This window comes from Felis catus, chromosome E2 (assembly GCF_018350175.1).
Source record: "Felis catus isolate Fca126 chromosome E2, F.catus_Fca126_mat1.0, whole genome shotgun sequence".
NCBI classification, from domain to species: Eukaryota; Metazoa; Chordata; class Mammalia; order Carnivora; family Felidae; genus Felis; species Felis catus.
In genome coordinates, this window is record NC_058382.1 from 15063721 (window position 1) to 15081751 (window position 18031).

At 57.8% G+C, this 18031-nt stretch overlaps 1 protein-coding gene across 10 annotated transcripts; it reads left to right on the plus strand.

Annotated features, from left to right (window-relative positions):
* The first annotated feature begins 61 nt into the window (after positions 1 to 61).
* On the plus strand, positions 62 to 17914 carry SIRT2 (sirtuin 2). 10 transcript variants are annotated; one of them, XM_045046519.1, is made up of 18 exons: positions 65 to 255; positions 1127 to 1173; positions 3747 to 3815; positions 4130 to 4178; positions 4407 to 4520; positions 7235 to 7276; positions 7430 to 7536; positions 7639 to 7695; positions 8196 to 8264; positions 12949 to 13078; positions 13583 to 13660; positions 14818 to 14877; positions 15143 to 15198; positions 15371 to 15447; positions 15534 to 15585; positions 16783 to 16853; positions 16976 to 17042; positions 17162 to 17914. In XM_045046519.1, the coding sequence occupies exons 1-18, from the start codon at positions 240 to 242 to the stop codon at positions 17318 to 17320; spliced, it is 1320 nt and encodes a 439-aa protein (XP_044902454.1). In that variant the 5' UTR covers positions 65 to 239; the 3' UTR covers positions 17321 to 17914. The 10 variants fall into 10 exon arrangements, with proteins under 10 accessions (XP_044902452.1, XP_011288175.2, XP_044902454.1 ...); XM_045046524.1 differs by lacking the exon at positions 65 to 255 and adding an exon at positions 558 to 565; XM_045046523.1 differs by lacking the exon at positions 65 to 255 and adding an exon at positions 1463 to 1509 and having other exon boundaries at positions 1155 to 1173.
* The last annotated feature ends 117 nt before the right edge of the window (positions 17915 to 18031 follow it).

The following is an 18031-nucleotide window of genomic DNA, read 5'->3' on the forward strand; positions in this document are numbered from 1 at the left end:
TCCGGGCGCCCTTTACCAACATGGCTGCCGGCGCGGAGCCCTCTGGGACTCGTAGTCCTCCTGTCCGCAAGTCTTTTTAACCTAAGAGCCGCTCCCCGGACGTTGTGTGAAAGCCTGTATGCATCCGCGATGGTTGCCGGGAGTTGTAGTTCTCTGCCTGGTCTCTGCCCCTCCTGTTTCCGGTGCCGTCACGGGACAGAGCAGTCGGTGACAGCACCGAGGGCCCCCGCCCCGCGCCCATGGCCGAGCCGGACCGTGAGTCGGGGGCCCCGGTGGGAGGGTCGGGCCGCGCCGGGGCCTGGCTGAGGGCTGCAGGCCCCGGGGCCCGAGAATGGGCATGGTGGGGCTGGAGGTTGGGGCTGCATGGCGGAGAGTGGGATTGGGGGTACGGGAGGTCGTTGCCAAGTGATCCATCCTGCTAGATTGTTGGGTTTCTGGGTCGCGAGATTTTGAGGGTCCGTTTGCCACGTCCCCCAAGTTACTAACGATCGCTGTTTCTCGCACCTTGGTTGCTGGGGACCCTCGTTGCTAAGAATTTAGATTGCCGCAGACCCGGTTGCTAAGGGTACCTGGTTGTTAGGGGGAACTGTAGGATGCTAGGGGACCCCTGGCGTCCCTCCCTATCTCTTCCCTCTAGTTCCTGCGTCCCCCCTAAACATACCATCCCCACTGCACCTCCCTTTCTAAATTCGTCTCTAGTCAGAGTATCTCTTCTTATCTCTTGTCTTCCTTTTCAAACTTCCCTCTGTTTGTAAACCTAACCCTCCCTGGATTCGCGCGCGCTCTCACTCACTCACTCACTCACTCACTCACTATTTCCTTCCTCACTTCTCCTAAGTCCTCATCCTGCCCTGTATGCCTTACTTTCTCCTCCCTCTCCTAAACCTTCCTGTCCCAGGCTCTTTGTCCCTCACTAACCAGTACTGTCCTGCCAGTACTGTCCACTGTAGTATCTGCTTCCCCCTCCATCCCTTCCCTCCCTCTGCTCCATTTTTGCCACCACCTCCCACCCCAGTATAATTAGGTTGGTGGGTCTTCTTGCCCCCTGCCTTCTGCTTTGAAGCCCTTCATTCCCCCTTAACTGTGCCCCGCACTGTAACCACGTCTGCTCCCCCTCCTCCCCCAGCCTCTGACCCTCTGGAGACCCAGGCAGGGAAGGTGCAGGAGGCTCAGGTGAGATTTGGGGAAGGGTGGAGGGAAGGAGAGAGATGGACTTGTTCCCACACCCCACACTGGGGGGGGGGGGAGGTGGCAGAGGGGAGACAGTTACCCCAGGGCCCTCAGCTCACTGCCCCAGTCCCTTACCCCAATTCCCGGTTCAGCCTCCTGGGGAATGGTGGATTCTGGGAATTGTCAGAGAGGGGTGTGCCCCCTTAACTCCAGGCCTGCCCTCCCAAACTTTTCTCTTTCCTTGCCCCCTACCCCTGTCCTTTCTGAACTTCATTTATGCTGGGCATGGAAGATTCAGGTATCCAGTTTGATCACAGAACTCACAGATCTCATGGACAGGTGACTAGAAAGTGACCCTACAGGGTGATTCTGAAAGTAGCTCAAGGAAGAGTAAACTTTGTGGGGCCACAGGGATTCCAGCCAGTCCCTTCCCAGGAGGAATCCACAGGCTGGGCTAGGAGTCAGACTGAGATACAGACACATCACAGTGAGCGAAGAGGGACTTAGAATTTTCTTAGGTAGAGTGAGAAATGGCACTCCACGCAGAGGATACAGCTTGTGCAAAGACTGGGGGACACGAAGGGTGTAATGTGGTCAGCAGTCAGGTGGCTGGGAGTGGTTAGCTTGTTATATTCGAGGTTAGCATTTATTGAGTCCTTATTCCAGCCAGGTACTCTGCTCAGTGCTCTGTGTACATCATCTCATTTCGTCTTCCCAGAATCCCTGGGGGGAGCAAGGCCTATTGTGGCCATTTTACAGATGAAGAGTCCGAGGCAGAGCTGTTAAGCGACTTGTCCTCTGTCCCCCAGCTAGAAGAGCAGGGACTGCTTTGCAACCTACAGTACCCGGCACGTTGCCTTCCAGATACCTCAGGGAGAGGTAGACAGGACACCTCACAGAGGCTTGAAGGCCCCACCAGCACCTCCGGCTCCCCCTTAGGCCAAGTGGCTCCCACACGCGGGGCAGGGCCCTCGAGTCCTTCCACAGAGCCTCACTGTCCGCTGCTGAAAGAATGCCAGGCCACCCACAGACGCGAGATCACTGTTCAGATGTAGGGCAGCGCCGAAGCTGGAATGCTTAAAGCCCCTGACAGATGCGGGGCAGGGCCACGCTGAGGGGGTAAAAGCCTCCTGCCAGGCCAGGGCTTCTCCCTCGCCTGGCTCCTAGGGCTCAACCACTGTCACAGCAAAAGGTTTAATGTTCAAAAGGGATCCTCAGTCCCAGAAAGAGAGATCCGAGGATGTAAATTGCAGCATTGTCTGTGACAGGCCAAAACTGGAAACAGCCCAAATGGCTGTCAGCAGACGGGTTAAATGAAGTATAGTGCGTCCTTACAATGCAACACTATGTAGCTTTTTTAAAGGAGGAGCTGGATCTGTAGTATATTGTTCTGCGGAAACCGCGAGGTGCAGCATCGTACTATGGTAGGACCCATTTCTGGAAAAATAGTGAGTTTTATAGGCAGAGAAAAAACTCTAGAGCGATTGCCATCCTGCTGTTAATAGTGGTTATATTGACCCGGGGTGGGTGAGGGAACTCGAGGCAAGCGCCTCAAGTCGTACATTGTCTAGTGGCCAGAGTTTTTGCAAAGCTTATGTAATCTTAGAAAGCAATAATAATAAAACAAAAAATGTAAATACGTCTGGAAGGGCAGTTCCTACTCAAAAAGGCTTGGAACCAGAGCAGAGAATGATGGGGGAGGGGCTGGTCGGAGGGGTTTTAAGCAGGGGAATGAGTTGGTCAGAACTGTGGTTTTTGCGAGGTCCATTGCAGGACCCAGCCCTGCGCACAGCAGGTATCCGTTCGTTCAGTGGTGGATGGTTCTGGAGCAACTGCCAGGGGCCAGACCCTGTTGTTGGTTGGTGCTGGGCATCCGGCGGTGAACACGAAAAGTCCCCGCCGTCTTGGAGCTAACATCATGGCAGACTCCATACGCGGGGGTGATTGGACGGTTAGACTGGAGAAGCCAGCAAGAGGGGCCCTTGGGGCCGAGGGGGTGGTGGCCTGACACAGCCAGGCCATCACCCCGAGGGCCGTCGAGTAGATCGGAGGTGAAGGCTGAGGCTGGGAGCTCAGGGAGGAGGCCAGGACAGGGACCCCAGAGGGGGAACAGGCTGGACCCAGGTGGAGCCCTGGGCAGGGGGACACATCATGGCAGGAGGGCAGGAGAAGGAAACAAAGACTCGGGGACAGAAGCCACACTGAGCTAGGACCTAGGAGGAAGAGCAGGTTCAGGAGAGATGCTAAGGCCAGTTTGGAACACGGTGGGAAAGAGAGGGCAGGGGTCACTTCGGGGGAGGCATCCAGGAAGCTGCGGGAACCCCATCTCCGGGGACAAAGAGGTAGCATCATCAATGCCCGGGCCAAGGCCATGAGGCAGCTAGCCCAGGAAAGGTGGAGAGAGGAAGTAGGGAAGGCCCAGGACAGAGTCTCAGACCCGCCATCTGGGGGCCTGATCGAGGGGAGGAGTATACAATGAGATGGATGTGTCGGAAAGGTGGTGTCCGGGGCTTGGAGCAGAAGAGCCCAGGGCCCCAGGGTGAGGACCGAGGCGTTTCCACTGGCATCATTCACAGGAGAAGACTGGAGTGAGGAGGGCTGCAGGGGTGCCGGAACCCCGCCGGCTGCTGCTTGGAGCACCTCTCGTAGGTTAACCACTTCATCTCAGGTGGCCCTCCGAGGCAGTGCCCTCCGAGCTCCATTCCCGAGATACAGAACGTCAGGCTCAGAACAGCCGAGAACGCACAGGCCTCTGCGCGCTCCTCGGGAGTAGCAGGACCAGGTTTCCAGCCCAGGCAGCCCACCCCAGAGCCCGCACGCCGGCCCCCCACCGCACCTCACTTCCTGGGGCCCACTCCCAGCCGGAGGCTTTTCCCCCAGACCCGGGTGCCACCCTCCCCTCTCCTCCCTCCCTCACCCCACTTCTGGGGCCTGCTCACCCCACCCCCACCCCTTCCAGGACTCAGATTCAGACACTGAGGGAGGAGCGGCTGGCGGAGAGGCCGAGAGTGAGTATCTTCCCGGGAACGGGGTCCCTGGGGAGCCGCCTCGGGCAGGGATCCCATTTCTGCCCCTCGCCGCCACCAAAGGTGACGTTCAAAGTATGTCATAATGGGTGCGGAGCCAGCGCCCGAGGTCCCTGGTTGCGGGAGGATGGGTGGGGGATCCCGGGGCGGGGCCCCTGAGCACCCAGACCGAACGCCCACCCTGCTGTTCTCTCTCTGCTTTTTGGCCAGTGGACTTCCTGCGGCATTTCTTCTCCCAGACGCTGGGCCTGGGCACCCAGAAGGAGCGGCTGCTGGACGAGCTGACCCTGGAAGGGGTGACCCGCTACATGCAGAGCGAGCGCTGTAAGACCCGGGCCTGCGTTGCCCCTGACTTGCTTTTGCCCCGGCCGCTTGAGCCATTCGCCAGTCACACCTTTTGTTGGCAAGTAACACGAGGAGCCCAACGCACACGGCTTATTACACCGGAAAGAGGGTGCCGCCCCTCTAACTAAACCCCAGCACTGAGCACTGCTGGATTCAGAGGCTTCCATGATGTCAGAAACCTTAATAACCCCGTCCGGGGTTCATGTTGAGGTAGAGGTGGCACCTGGCAGTCCCGAAGGCCAGGACTAGCCCCTCCCACCGAAGAGGGCATCTTTCTTCCAGTGGTTCGAGCAAAATGGTCCAGGCCAAAGAGCAGAGAGTGGCTCCAGTTGGGGCCACGTTGGGTCAGACTCCTATCCCAAAACCCATCTCCGTGTCTCTGATTGGCCAGACCCGGGTCACACATCCATTGCTGATCGGCCGGGCCTGATAGAATGAAGGTGATGCCAATAGGAATACCTCGTAGGGTCCTTAGGGTGCCATAAATTAACAGATGGAAATGCCTGGAAGAGGGCCCGGAACAGAGCACGATCTGCAGACCCTATGACAAGTATTACAGGAAGCGTGTTTCAGGGCTGGTACGTGGGTGCCTCTCTACTAGGTCACCGTGTCAGTGTCATGTATATTTCTCGCAAGTTGAGGTCACCAGAGTCTGGGAAACCGGGCCCTCGGCAGTCCTCAACTAGAACAATCGACCCTTTGAGGGTCCTGAACAGCCTTTTGTTGAGGACGTCTTCTCCCGTTTCCCTGTCCTCGGGCTGCTGCCTGCTCCCTGCTCGGGCATCCAGGCTTCGTGCCCTGAGCCTCCCTCTCCCGGGGCAGGCCGGCCAGCCGTCTGCAGGGCTCCTCCTGGCCAGGGTGCGCCCCATGGAGAACACAGGCAATGGCCACAAAGCTTTTGTTCCTTCCGTCCTCCTGCACCTGGGTTTTAGGACAGTTGTCTATAAGGCCGCCTATGAGGGGCAACAGTAAAGGACAGCAGTTAACCGAGCCCTCACCATATGCCAGCAACCGAGCTAAGCACTTGATAGGCGTCCTGTCATTTGATCTTCACATTGTACCTGTGAGGTCATCACAAGGGTGATCTGGACAGAGCAGAAAGCAGAGGCCCAGAGAGGCCGTGACTGGCTGCAGGGTCACACAGCTGGCAAGAGGCAGTCAGGACTCAACCCCAGGCCCCCTGAATCCAGACCACGTGCTCCCTCCCGTGTGGCCCCAGCTGGCCCCAGCTGTGCCTGGCCCGAGGGCATCCCGGAGCGGAGGGCCTCGTCACCCTTGCCGTCCTCTTTTGCACAGGACACGCCGGAGGTAGCCGGTTCGGGGGCCTCACACTTGCGTCTGTCCATCAGCGATGGGCAGGTGCCAGGGTACCGCGTGGCAGGGCTGCCCGCCGGCCAGCAGCTGACGAGGCGATAGGACTATTTCTGCACAGCCCCGAGTATTTTTTGAAATGATTCAACTCCTACCGTGTCTTCCCATTTTCTTTTCTTTTGTTTTTATAATTTTTTTTTTTAGTTTATTTATTTATCTTGAGAGGGGGAGGAGCAGAGAGAGAGAGAGAGAGAGAGAGACGGAGAATCCCAAGCAGGCTCCATGCTGTCAGCACAGAGCCCAATGCAGGGCTTGATCTCACCAACAGCGGAGATCATGACCTGAACCAAGACTAAGAGTCGGGCGCTCAACTGACTGAGCCGCCTAGACCCCCCTTCCTATCTTCTTTTCTGAAAGCTGGGGAAAATAGCGGAACAAAGTGCCTACATGTGTACAAATCCTGGGTCTCACGAAGTACAATTGACTCAAAAGAATAACAGAAACACGTATATAGTGTTTGCTCAGTGCCGGGCACTGATCTAAGCTTTACATGAATGAATTCATTCTCTCGACGGCCCCGTGAAGTCAGTACTGTAAGGATGCCCATTTTATAGAGCAGGAAGCTGAAGCCCAGAGGGGAGATCTGAACTAAGACACCTCCCTCCTCACCGGTGAGCAGGAAAGAATGTGTACGATATGCTAGAAATAGATGGTCATCCAAGACTGTGTCCAAACGGTGAGGCGTGGGGGCGCCGGGGTGGCTCAGTTGGTTAAGTGTCCAACTTCGGCTCAGGTCATGATCTCACGGTTCGCGGGTTGGAGCCCCCCATCGGGCTCTGTGCAGACAGCTCAGAGCCTGGAGCCTGCTTCGGATTCTGTGTCTCCCCTGCTCTCTGCCCCTCCCCTGCTTGTGTTTTCTCTTTCTCAAAAACAAACAAACAGTTAAGGGGGAAAAAAAGGTGAGGTGTGGCCAGAGGTTTTTTTTACAATAAGCCGTAGCTCTTCGCCAGGACACCTGTGCCCCCCAGCCTTCTCACTAAGATCTCGTGCGCTTTCTCTAGAACTAGTCAGAAGGAGAAACTTCCCTCCGAGTGGCCTTTTCTCGAATCTAAGTTGGCATCATTTCAACCCGTAGATTCCTTGTCCCCATGCCGGCTCTTCCTTCAGTTGACTGTGTGACCCTTGCTCTCCCTGAGCCCTGGTTTCCATCTGTATAATGGGCACGTTAACTCCCCCTGCCTCGAGGTAATTGGGAAGGCCATCCGTGCATCTGAAATGTTGGCCCCAGGGCCTGGCACTGAGTAAACAGTCTTGGGGGCTAGGACGTTGTCATTGGGGGGCTGAGCACACTGTCACATGATGCATAAACTCCTTTCCTCCAGGTCGCAGGGTCATCTGTTTGGTGGGAGCTGGGATCTCCACGTGTAAGTGCCTCCCTTCCCCCAGTAGCCATTCCCACGTTGGGGGCCCCCCTTTCAGAGGCTGGGGGAGCCACGTCTGGGCCCTTGACAGAGGAGGATGTGGTATAGATGGGGCCGAGGTCCCTGACCCATTGCTCCCTGCCCCTCCTCCCCCAGCCGCGGGCATCCCTGACTTCCGCTCCCCATCCACGGGCCTCTACGCCAACCTGGAGAAATACCGTCTTCCCTACCCGGAGGCCATCTTTGAGATTGGCTACTTCAAGGTGTGTGTTGCCCCGGGAGGAACGTCTGTAATGGTGGGGGGAAGGGATCCCCTGACCGCAGGGCTCAGCTCACCATCAGGATTCCGGTTCTCTCTCCCACAGAAACATCCAGAGCCCTTCTTTGCTCTTGCCAAGGAACTCTACCCTGGACAGTTCAAGGTGAGCTCTCTTTTCCCTGGTGGACAGCAAAGCTTGGGGGAACAGCAAGGCATGGGAAGGCTTCCCCTGGGGCCTCTCAGACAAATGTCGCATGGGCTCTAGGCTGCCTGGGTCCAACTCCTGGTCGCTCACTTCCTGCCCTTGTGACCTTGAGCCTCAGTTTTCTCATCTGTAAAATGAAGCTGATGATAGCCTATGAAACCTCTTGGAAGGCTTACCTGAATTAACAGTACACGTAAGACCCCAGACGGGAGCCAGGCCGATTGTGTACGGAACCCAACTCTGCACCTCTGCGATCTGGCAAACTGTGCCTCAGTTTCCTCGTCTGTGAAATGGGGCTGGTGTCGGTCCGTGCCCCCCCCCCCCCCCCCCCCCCCCCCCGCCCCAGACCGACGTGTGATGGTTCCATGAGGTAAAACAGCCAGAGCGCCTAGAACAGTTCCTGGCTCATGCCGAACGTGCTGTGTCATTATCACGATGTTCCCATTGCTCCCCCGCAGCCGACCGTCTGTCACTACTTCATCCGCCTGCTGAAGGAGAAAGGGCTGCTTCTGCGCTGCTACACGCAGGTAGGCGGCCGTGGGCGTCCCTGGGAGGAGGGCTGGCCGGGTGGTCCTGGAGCCTCAGTGCCCCGCCCCCTGGCCCGCAGTGCGTCCCTTACCCCCTCTCAGCCTCGGTTTCCCCTTCTGTGAAGCAGAGGCCAGGACAGCTTCACCCTTCGGGTCCGTGGTGGCGAGACAGCGAGCTCCTCTGGGAGCCACCCCGTGCGTAGTGAGACAGGACCTCACGTCTGGGGGCTGCCACGGGCACCGTAGATCTCGTGTTCGGTTAGGGGTTTCCGCACCCGGCCACGGAGTGACTCGGTCTAACCGGATCTGTGCATTATGACCGTTTTCCAACTGCTGGACACGGAGCCGTTAGGAAGGGGCACCTTTATTTTTTTATTTTTATTTTTTTTTTAATTTTTTTTTTCAACGTTTATTTATTTTGGGGACAGAGAGAGACAGAGCATGAACGGGGGAAGGGCAGAGAGAGAGGGAGACACAGAATCGGAAACAGGCTCCAGGCTCTGAGCCATCAGCCCAGAGCCTGACGCGGGGCTCGAACTCACGGACCGCGAGATCGTGACCTGGCTGAAGTCGGACGCTTAACCGACTGCGTCACCCAGGCGCCCCAGGAAGGGGCACCTTTAAATAATGTGCCCTAAGGCGTTGTACGTGCCACGGACCATGGCTCACGCGTGTCAGGTGCTTAGCCGAGGCCTCGCCCTGGGGTTCTCTGGCAAGGAAGGCTCACCTTGTTGGCTTCTGGACTAGTCAGCAAGACGTTTTGGGGGTCTCGCACCCCTAGCGGTAAAAACTGCGCCTCTACCTTCGTTTTATGAATACGTGTTTTACGAGTGCTTGTGAATACGCATTGAAGTTACTCGATGTGGGGCGCCTGGGTGGCTCAGGTGGGTAAGCATCCGACTTTGGCTTAGGTCATGATCTCCCGGCTCGTGGGGTTGAGCCCTGCGTCCAGCCCTGCGTTGGGCTCGGTGCTGAGGCCTGCTTTAGATTCTTGTCTCCCTCTCTCTCTGTCCCTCCCCGGTCTGCTTTCCCTCCGTCTCTCTCTTTCAAAAATAAAGATATTAAGACAATTATTTTTAATCCATTACGTAATGTAGCAGTGATATCACGCTCTACGTGAGACCTCAGAACCCAAAATTATAAAAGAGAGAGAGAAAGAGAGAATACGTGAGCGTGACCGGGAGTCCTAATACTTCTCCCCGCACCTGGCTGCGTGGAGCCTGCAGCCCGCGAGGCTGCCACCAGGGGGAGGATGAATTTTTAAGTCCAGATTTCTCAGATGGGGTCAGGCGCTCCTGCCTAGCTGCCCAGGGCTGGTGGTGGCAGCGGGACAGCCGCCTCCTTCCAGGAGGACACCACCATTCCCCCCCCCCCCCACCCCCGGCTCAGCAAAAACCCAACCTCTCTTCCCAGAGTCAGTTTTATCTACGGGACGTGGCTCAGACATGATACAAAACGCTCACTCGAAGCCCAGTGCCTTCCGGGCACGATTGCCTGAAACCTGCAACACGGCCCTCGTAGTCCTCTTCCGCCACGAGTGTTTACAGAGCGCAGGCCCCGTGCCAGGCCCTGCTGGCAGCGACATCCCCGCCCCCCCAGAGCTGCTCATGTGGGGAGAGAGACACTGGGCAAGATGGATAAGGAGGACATCTTGTCAACAAGGTGTCAGGGAAGGCCTCACCGAGAAGGGGCCATTTAGACAAAGACCTGGAGGGGAGAGTGTGTTCCGGCCGAAGGGAACAGCCAGGGCAAAGGTCCTGAGGTGAGACCGTATTCGGCGTGTTCGAGACGCTGGATCTGAATGAGCAGAGAGGACGGCAGTAGAGAATGGAGGAGGCGAGCTCAGAGAGGTGACAGGGACAGACCGCGGGGGATCTGGGGGCCGCAGGAAGGGCTTTGTCCTTTACGCCGCTGAGTAGGGCGGTGCCGCAGGACAGGGGACGTGACCTGAGCCAGGTGTCCCTCCGGCTGCATATAGGGGACAGACCAGGGAGGAAGCTGCTGCCACGGTCCAAGCAGGAGAATGTGGAGGCTGGCCCAGGGTGGGGGCCAAGGAGGGGAGAAGTGTGCGGGTTACCAATCCGTTTTGAAGGTGGAGCCGGCAGGCCGCCCTGAGCGCTCACTGCCCGGCTGTGCCAGAGGCAGAACCCCGCGAGCCCTCCCTGGGAAGCAAGCGGACTGCAGGCTGTGTGCGCGTGGAAACCGGCATCAATCCGCGCCGGGGTCCGGGGGAGGGCGCGGGCGGTTCTCCCCTACTCGCGGCATTTCGTGCGCGGATTTAACTGCACCTGCCGCTCCAGAAGGGCCTATTACAGAAAACAGACAAACGTGGAGAACCATGTTCCCCTCTCCTGGGTCACGAAACCGTTCTTTGCCTTTCTTTCACACTCGTCACCCTCTCCGTCAACCTCGGCCGCTTTTTGAGTCACTGACCCAGTTTTCTGGAACACGTTGTCTTCACTTCTTTCTGAATTGCGATGACACAGCGCTTTTGGAGCTCCGCATGACGCTATTTTTATCTCAAGACACAAGGATCCGTTCAAACATGAGAACGCTCGCCCTGTTGGCTCAAGCCACTGTGAGCGCCACAGCAAGGCAGCTGCTGGTCCTTTAAATATATACGTGGCACCTACACTCCACACAGGGCTTGTACTTGGCTTTCTTTAGCTTTTTGTGTGGAAGACCCTTCCATAGCCACTTCTTTCTTTTCTCTCTTTCTTTCTCTTTCTTTCTTTCTTTCTTTCTTTCTTTCTTTCTTTCTTTCTTTCTTTCTTTTTTCTTCCTTCCTTTCTTTTTCTCTGTTTCTCTTTCTTTCTTTCTTTCTTGCTTTCTTGCTTTCTTGCTTTCTATTTTATTTTTAAGTAATCTCTACACCCAGCGTGAGAACTCGAACTCACAACCCCGAGATCAAGACTTGCACGCTCCACCAGCTGAGCCAGCCAGGCGCCCCAGCTTTTTCAAAGCTGCCATTGCCTTCGTGTCCAGCAGGGGGGGACACGGTGTTTTGAAACAAAAAGTGAGCCAAAGTTTAAAAAGCAAGAGATTCCAGATGAAAATCCAGACTTCAGAGGCGCCTGCGTGGCTCAGTCGGTTAAGCGTCCGACTTCGGCTCGGGTCACGATCTCACGGTTCGTGGGTTCGAGCCCCGTGTCGGGCTCTACGCTGGCAGTGTGGAGCCTGCTTGGGATTCTCTCTCTCCCTCTCTCCGCCCCTCCCCTGCTCCCTCTCTCTCTCTCAAAAAAAAAATTCCATACGTAGGCAAACAAATAGACACATTCATATATAGTTTTCCCATAGCCTTTGTTCTTCTGTGCCTTTTAACATCTTGGAGAGATCATTTGAATATCGGAACATACAGGTCAGCCTCGTTGTTTTCTTGTTTGTGGTTTCTCTATCAAAAGTGGCCTGTTGGGGCGCCTGGGTGGCGCAGTCGGTTAAGCGTCCGACTTCAGCCGGGTCACGATCTCGCGGTCTGGGAGTTCGAGCCCCGCGTCGGGCTCTGGGCTGATGGCTCAGAGCCTGGAGCCTGTTTCCGATTCTGTGTCTCCCTCTCTCTCTGCCCCTCCCCCGTTCATGCTCTGTCTCTCTCTGTCCCAAAAATAAAAGAAAAAAGTTGAAAAAAAATTAAAAAAAAAAAAAGTGGCCTGAGAGAATAACAGAGGCATTTAAGTAGTTCTTTTACAGGCCCTTTATTTATTTGCACGCACACTGCTGGCTCACGAGCGAGCGAGGCAGTAGACTGAGTCAAGTAACAAAGGGAAAACTAATGCAGGGGGAGGGGACAGGCTGCAGAGAGTCTGGGAACAGTGGCTCTTGTCTGTGCATTTGGGGAACAGGCTGATCGCTGGCAGGGAGCAGAGAGAGCGGCTGGGGCCGTCTGCCCTTGAAAGAGAATCCTTTTGGCTGCTCGCGGAGTCTCAGCTGCGGGCCGCACGTGACCGGCCGTCTCTGTGTGGCGTCTGCGGGTGTGCTGTGTCACCACCTGCCTCTATAGCATTCCTCGCGGGCAAACAAAAGCTGCTCCCAAGGGGCTGCGTGCTCGAGGCAAAATGAGAGCACATATGTCTCTGTGGAAGAGAAGAATAGCCTTGCTTGATCTGACACGGAGAATACCTGTGTCTTAAAAGAACGCAAGTTAACATGACATCTCCGAAACAGCCCCCGGCGAGAAAGCCGACTGCTAAGTAGGAAGATGGTGATGGCAAAGAACCAAATAAACCCTCCTGATTCCTTTATGTTGCTGCTTGGCCAGGCCTGCCACATACAGCTGTGCAGGTTGCGCACTGCACAAGGATGCCACATCTGAGGGGTTCTATTTACAACGGAGGCATTGTAGGTTTGTACGTTAGTTTCGACAAATTTCTGGCAGGTGGCACTAACGCTGTGCGGCCCTGACGAAACAAATTTCCGGAAAGACGTTAGGAGAGGTGTCTGAGTGTGCAGAAGAACCCCATGCGGGCTGACGGTGGCCGTGGGCCTGGGCTCACAGACAGAGGAGTTTGGGCCCCACCTTGAGTCATCTGCGACTTCGACACTTTCAGTGGCACTACCGGGGCGGCCGGAGGAGTTTCCGGGCACACCCCGCCCCTTGCGGGCTTCTCCTGGCAACACCCCGCTCCGCCTGCTGCCCGGGAGGGATGTGTCTCCTTGCTGAGCCTCTTCCCGCTGCCTCCTCTCCCTGCAGAACATAGACACCCTGGAGCGGGTGGCGGGGCTGGAGCCCGAGGACCTGGTGGAGGCCCACGGCACCTTCTACACGTCACACTGCACCAGCGCCCTCTGCCGACGGGAGTACACGCTAAGCTGGATGAAAGGTGAGGCGCCCCGGGCTCTCCTCGAGGGCAGGCCCCCTGCCGAGCAGCCACCGACGGGGCCTCCACGCCCCACCCCCCACCCCCGGGCACCCGTTCTGTCCTGCTCTGTGGCTCTTCTTAGCAGACAGTGGCCGCCCCCCAAGATGGGAGGGGGCAGCGGGGTTTCATCGCTCCCAGCGCCAGCTCACAGCCAGGCTATAACGGAAGCGAGCTCCGGACCGAATTTAGCCACCCGCACAGATGCGCGTTGGCACAGAGGCCCCCGGTTGGTCTGTTCCCTGCGGTCATGACACCCTCGCTCTTTGCCCTTTGAGGGGCTCTGATCTGACCGTACACGAGGGGCTCCTGGGGGCAAACGCAGCTACATTCTGCAAAGAGCACAACCGTCTGATAGAACTTTCTGAGAGTGAGAGGAGGGAAATATTCCCGATCTATCTGCGCTCTCCAGTATGGCAGCCAAGGTGACCACGGAACTGAATTTTTCATCTTTCTTGTCGTTTTTATGAGTTGAGACGTTGAAAGCCAGGGCCGCGACCACCACGTTGGACAGCCCTGTGCTAGAGGCACAGGACCCGATAGCCCGTGAGTCGGATTCGGGCAAGCAGATTCCATGGAGTGTGAGGCTCGGTCAGGGATGAAGGCGGAGGGCTGGCCCTAGAGGCGCAGGCTACGGGGCTTGCTAAAGTCCGAGTCCCTGTTCGTGGAAGGGCAGTGTGTCAAAAAAAAAAAAAGGGGGGGGGGGAGTCGGCAAAAAAATTCGGCCAGTCCACATTTCTCGAATGCCAGTGAGAGCCTTTGCCTGACATCCATTGTGCGGCTGAGAAGTCACGCATTTCACCCAGGGAAAGCCATTTGTGACACTCTTTATGCTGGTTTCACAAAGCCCCTGGTGTCCGTGTGAGACGGGACAGCTGCGGCATTTGTAGCGGGGCCTCCGGAGTGTGGCCTTTCTGCTAAAACGCCAGCTGACCACCCCTGGGGCGACGATTCTTGAATAGCTCCGGCGCGCGCGGGGGGGGGGGGGGGGGGGGGGGGGGGGGGGGGGGGGGGGCGGGGGGCGACGCACGCGACCCCGTCCCGTGTCGCTGGCGGCAGCGGCCCACGCGCCGCCCGCACAATCTCCTGCTGTCAGTGCCGACATCCCTCAGAAAATGACAGGCAGTAAAACAGTGCTCTGTCAAAACGTGTCGAAGGAAGGAACCAACAGTGGGACAAATCAGCTAGGGCTCTGTGGATTGCCTGTGACAGCGTGTCCCGGCGCGTCCCAGCGTCCTTAATCAATAAGCAGTAAGGAGCGTGGTTGTCATAAGGCTGGTGTGTGTGTGTGTGTGTGGAGGTGTCTGTCACAGAGCCAGGGGACGGCAAGCAGCTGGGCCTAAGGAAGTGTCCCCACCCCAGGGTCATCTGCATATTCCTGCCTCTCTGGCACCAGGCCTGGGACGCACTAGGCCTCTCACCCGGGAGAAGATAGGGCTCCCCTCCCAGACCCACTGGGACAGCTTTTTCGCCCAGGTGGGGGTGGGCGGGCTCCTTTGCCCCTTCCGAGGACAAGTTCCTGCTCGTTCATCTGTTCTTGCGTTTATTCTTAATTCAATAGCTGTAGCCTGGTGCCCGGAGACACCCCGGGAATCCTGGGGTTGGGGGAGGCGGGGGCGGCTCCCCAAGAGGGGAGCAGGGCAGACACCCCGGGGCCCGGAGTGGCTCACGTCGTCCTCTCCCTTCCCCTTCCCCACGCCCAGAGAAGATCTTCTCCGAGGTGACTCCCAAGTGTGAGAAATGTCAGAGCGTGGTGAAGCCTGGTGAGACCGGCCCCCCCCCCCGCCCCCGCCACGAGCCCCGTCCACCCCACCCCTGGCCACCCTCTGTCCCTGACCCGTGCCCTGAATCTGCCCCCACGGAGAAGGGGTTCCGTAGCCCCTGCCCCCGCTGCCCTCGGGTCTGCCTCCTGCTCCTGCCTGTTTTCTCTCTCTCTCTGTCTCTCTCTCTCGATGTGCCTGTCTCTGCCTCCCGTTTCACCTTCTCTTTCTGTGTCTGTGTCCGTGTGTCCGTCCAACTCTGCCTCAGACATCGTGTTCTTCGGTGAGAACCTCCCGGCGAGGTTCTTCTCCTGCATGCAGTCAGTAAGTGCCCCACCCCCGGCCTGCCCCACGCTCCCCGCTCCCCCGAAGCAGGGGCAGCCGTGCCCGGGGGCAGGTGGCTTCCCCAACTAGCTGCGGGTGGGCAAGCAGGGGGAGGCGGCGCGGCCTCAGTCGGTTGAGCCTCGGGAACCCTCACCGGCCCCCCCCTTCGTAGGACTTCCTGAAGGTGGACCTTCTCCTCATCATGGGCACCTCGCTGCAGGTGCAGCCCTTTGCATCCCTCATCGGCAAGTAGGTTGGGAGTGGGGACCGCGGGGGGCCTCTGGGGAGGGGGGGAGCCGGGACAGGTCCTTACCACTCGGCTCGCCACCCCCCAGGGCACCCCTGTCTACCCCGCGCCTGCTCATCAACAAGGAGAAGACCGGGCAGGTGAGTTGGCTCTTATTGGAGCCCCCCCTCTCTCCCCTCCCCCTCCCCACCCGGGTCCCACTTTCCCTTTCGCTGCCTTCCTGGAGACCTGGGACCCCTCAGCTCAGGCCAGGGATTCCAGAACCCGGAGGGTCAGAGGCCAGGCCACCTCGACTCGGAGATTCTACAGGCCTCGGGTCACTTGGGACTCTTCTGAACCAAGTGACAGACCCCAACTCAGAGCAACCCGAGCCAGAACAGGAGCTCTGTGCCTCCTGCGAGTGAAGAGTCAGGGCGAGTTGGTCGGGAGGCGCCCCCTCCCTCTTTTGGCTCTTTTCCTGAGGTGGCCTCCCTCCCTCATCCCTGGGGAGGGCTGCTTCCTCCAACAGGCCAAACATGCCGTGTGCCCGATGCTGTCCTAAGCACTTTCCTTTTTGTATTTATTTTTATCTTTAAAAATTTTATCTTGGGGCGCCTGGGTGGCCCAGTCGGTTAAGCGTCCGACTTCGGCTCAGGTCATGATCTCATGGTTTGTGAGTTCGAGCCCTGCGTCGGGCTCTGTGCTGACAGCTCGGAGCCTGGAGTCTGCTTCGGATTCTGTGTCTCCCTCTCTGTGCCCCTCCCCTACTCACACTCTGTCTTTCTCTGTCTCTCAAAAGTAAATAAGTGTAAAAACAACATTTTTTAAAAATTTTTATCTTAAGCCGGCTCCACACCCAACATGGGGCTTGAACTCATGACCCTGAGATTAAGAGTTGTGTGCTCTAGGGGCGCCTGGGTGGCTCAGTCGGTTAAGCGTCCGACTTCAGCTCAGGTCATGATCTCACGGTTCCTGGGTTTGAGCCCCACATCCGGCTCTATGCTGACAGCTCAGAGCCTGGAGCCTGTTGCAAATTCTGTGTCTCCCTCTCTCCCTGCCGCTCCCCTGCTTGTTCTCTATCTCTCCTTCAAAAATAAATAAACATCAAAAAATAAAAAAATAAAAGACAGTTGCGTGCTCTACCGTCTGAGCCAGCCAGACGCCCCCTAAGTACTTTCTAAGTATCAACCCGCCGATGGTCCGGGGCTAGGAGTGGTTTGGTAGTTGCCCCTACTCTATAGATAAGGAAACTGAGGTTCAGAGAGGCCAAGTCACTTGAACAAAGTCACAGAGCAGGGAACAAACTCAGGCCACCTGGCTCCAGGGTCTGTGCTCTGAGCTCCCCCCCGCCCCCACAGACTGACCCTTTCCTGGGGATGATGATGGGCCTGGGAGGAGGCATGGACTTCGACTCCAAGAAGGCCTACCGGTGAGTCCTGGGCCTGTGAGGGTCAGGGCCAAGGTGAGAGGGAGGGTGTAAAGATACACGGACTGGGAAGAGCGGGCAGGGCCCTGGGACAAGCCTGGGAGCTCTGACTGTCCCACCCACAGGGACGTGGCCTGGCTGGGTGACTGTGACCAGGGCTGCCTGGCCCTTGCTGACCTCCTTGGATGGAAGGTAAGGAGTTGGGCCACCTCGGCCCACCCTGAGCCCAGTCCCTAGTCCCCTGCCCCGCAGGTTCTCTGACCCCAGGATGCACGGTGACCTCTGACCTCGGTGAACTTTGCCCCCTGCAGAAGGAGCTGGAGGACCTCGTCCGGAAGGAGCATGCCAGCATAGATGCCCAGCAGGCGGGGTCGGGGAGCCCTAACCCCAACCCTTCAACTTCGCCCAGGAAGTCCCCACCTCCTGCCAAGGAGGAGGCCAGAACCTCGGAGGGAGAGAAACCCCAGTGACAGCCACGTCCCCCGGGGAAGGATGCCCAGCAAATCTGGGACAGCAGAGCCCCAGCCAGCCCTGGCCCCCTCTAACTTGCGGCTCTCATCTGGGGAGCTCAGAACCTCGTCCCAGTCTCTTAACCACTTCCTCTCAAAACTGGGTTCCCAGCCCCCTGACCCTGGCAGATCTCTAACACCTCCCAGGGGCCGAGGCCTGGGCAGCCCGGCTGTAACAGCCCGCGGTCTCTAACCACCCGCAGGGCCGAGGGTCAACCTCCCCTCATCTCTAACTGCTCCCCGGGCCAGGGCTACCTCTAAACTCCTAACTATTCCGCCCCGGGCCCCAGGGCTCCCAGGGCTCCCAGGGCTCCCCATGCCCTCCACTGCTCCTCGGAGCCTGTGGCCAAGTAGGGCCAGTCCAACCTACCCTGGGAGGGCCCCTCAAACATCACTCCCACTCAGTGGGGGGAGCTGAGCCTGAAGGCCTCCCTGGTGTGTGCCTCCGACGCCCGAAGCGGGTGCCGGTCCCCTTCCCTTGGGACCCTCTTCCCATGCGGGGAGGGGCAGATAATGTTGCTTATTGGAGACAAATTAAAAACAGAAACAACTAACGATCAGCTCTCCAGCCTCCCAGTTCCTTTCTGCGGGCACACGGGGAAGCAGCCGGAGGGCGGGCGGCAGGGAGACTAGAACACCTGCAGGCTCTTACGAGAAACAGCAGAGGGTGTT

Excerpts from the sequence above, each read along its gene's own strand:
- SIRT2 (XM_045046517.1), top strand. The coding sequence starts at position 130 with ATGGTTGCCGGGAGTTGTAGTTCTCTGCCTGGTCTCTGCCCCTCCTGT. Across the intron at positions 7,277-7,429 it reads GGGAGCTGGGATCTCCACGT|CCGCGGGCATCCCTGACTTC; the intron begins GTAAGTGCCTCC and ends CTCCTCCCCCAG. Across the intron at positions 13,661-14,817 it reads GGCACAGGACCCGATAGCCC|AGAAGATCTTCTCCGAGGTG; the intron begins GTGAGTCGGATT and ends CCCCACGCCCAG.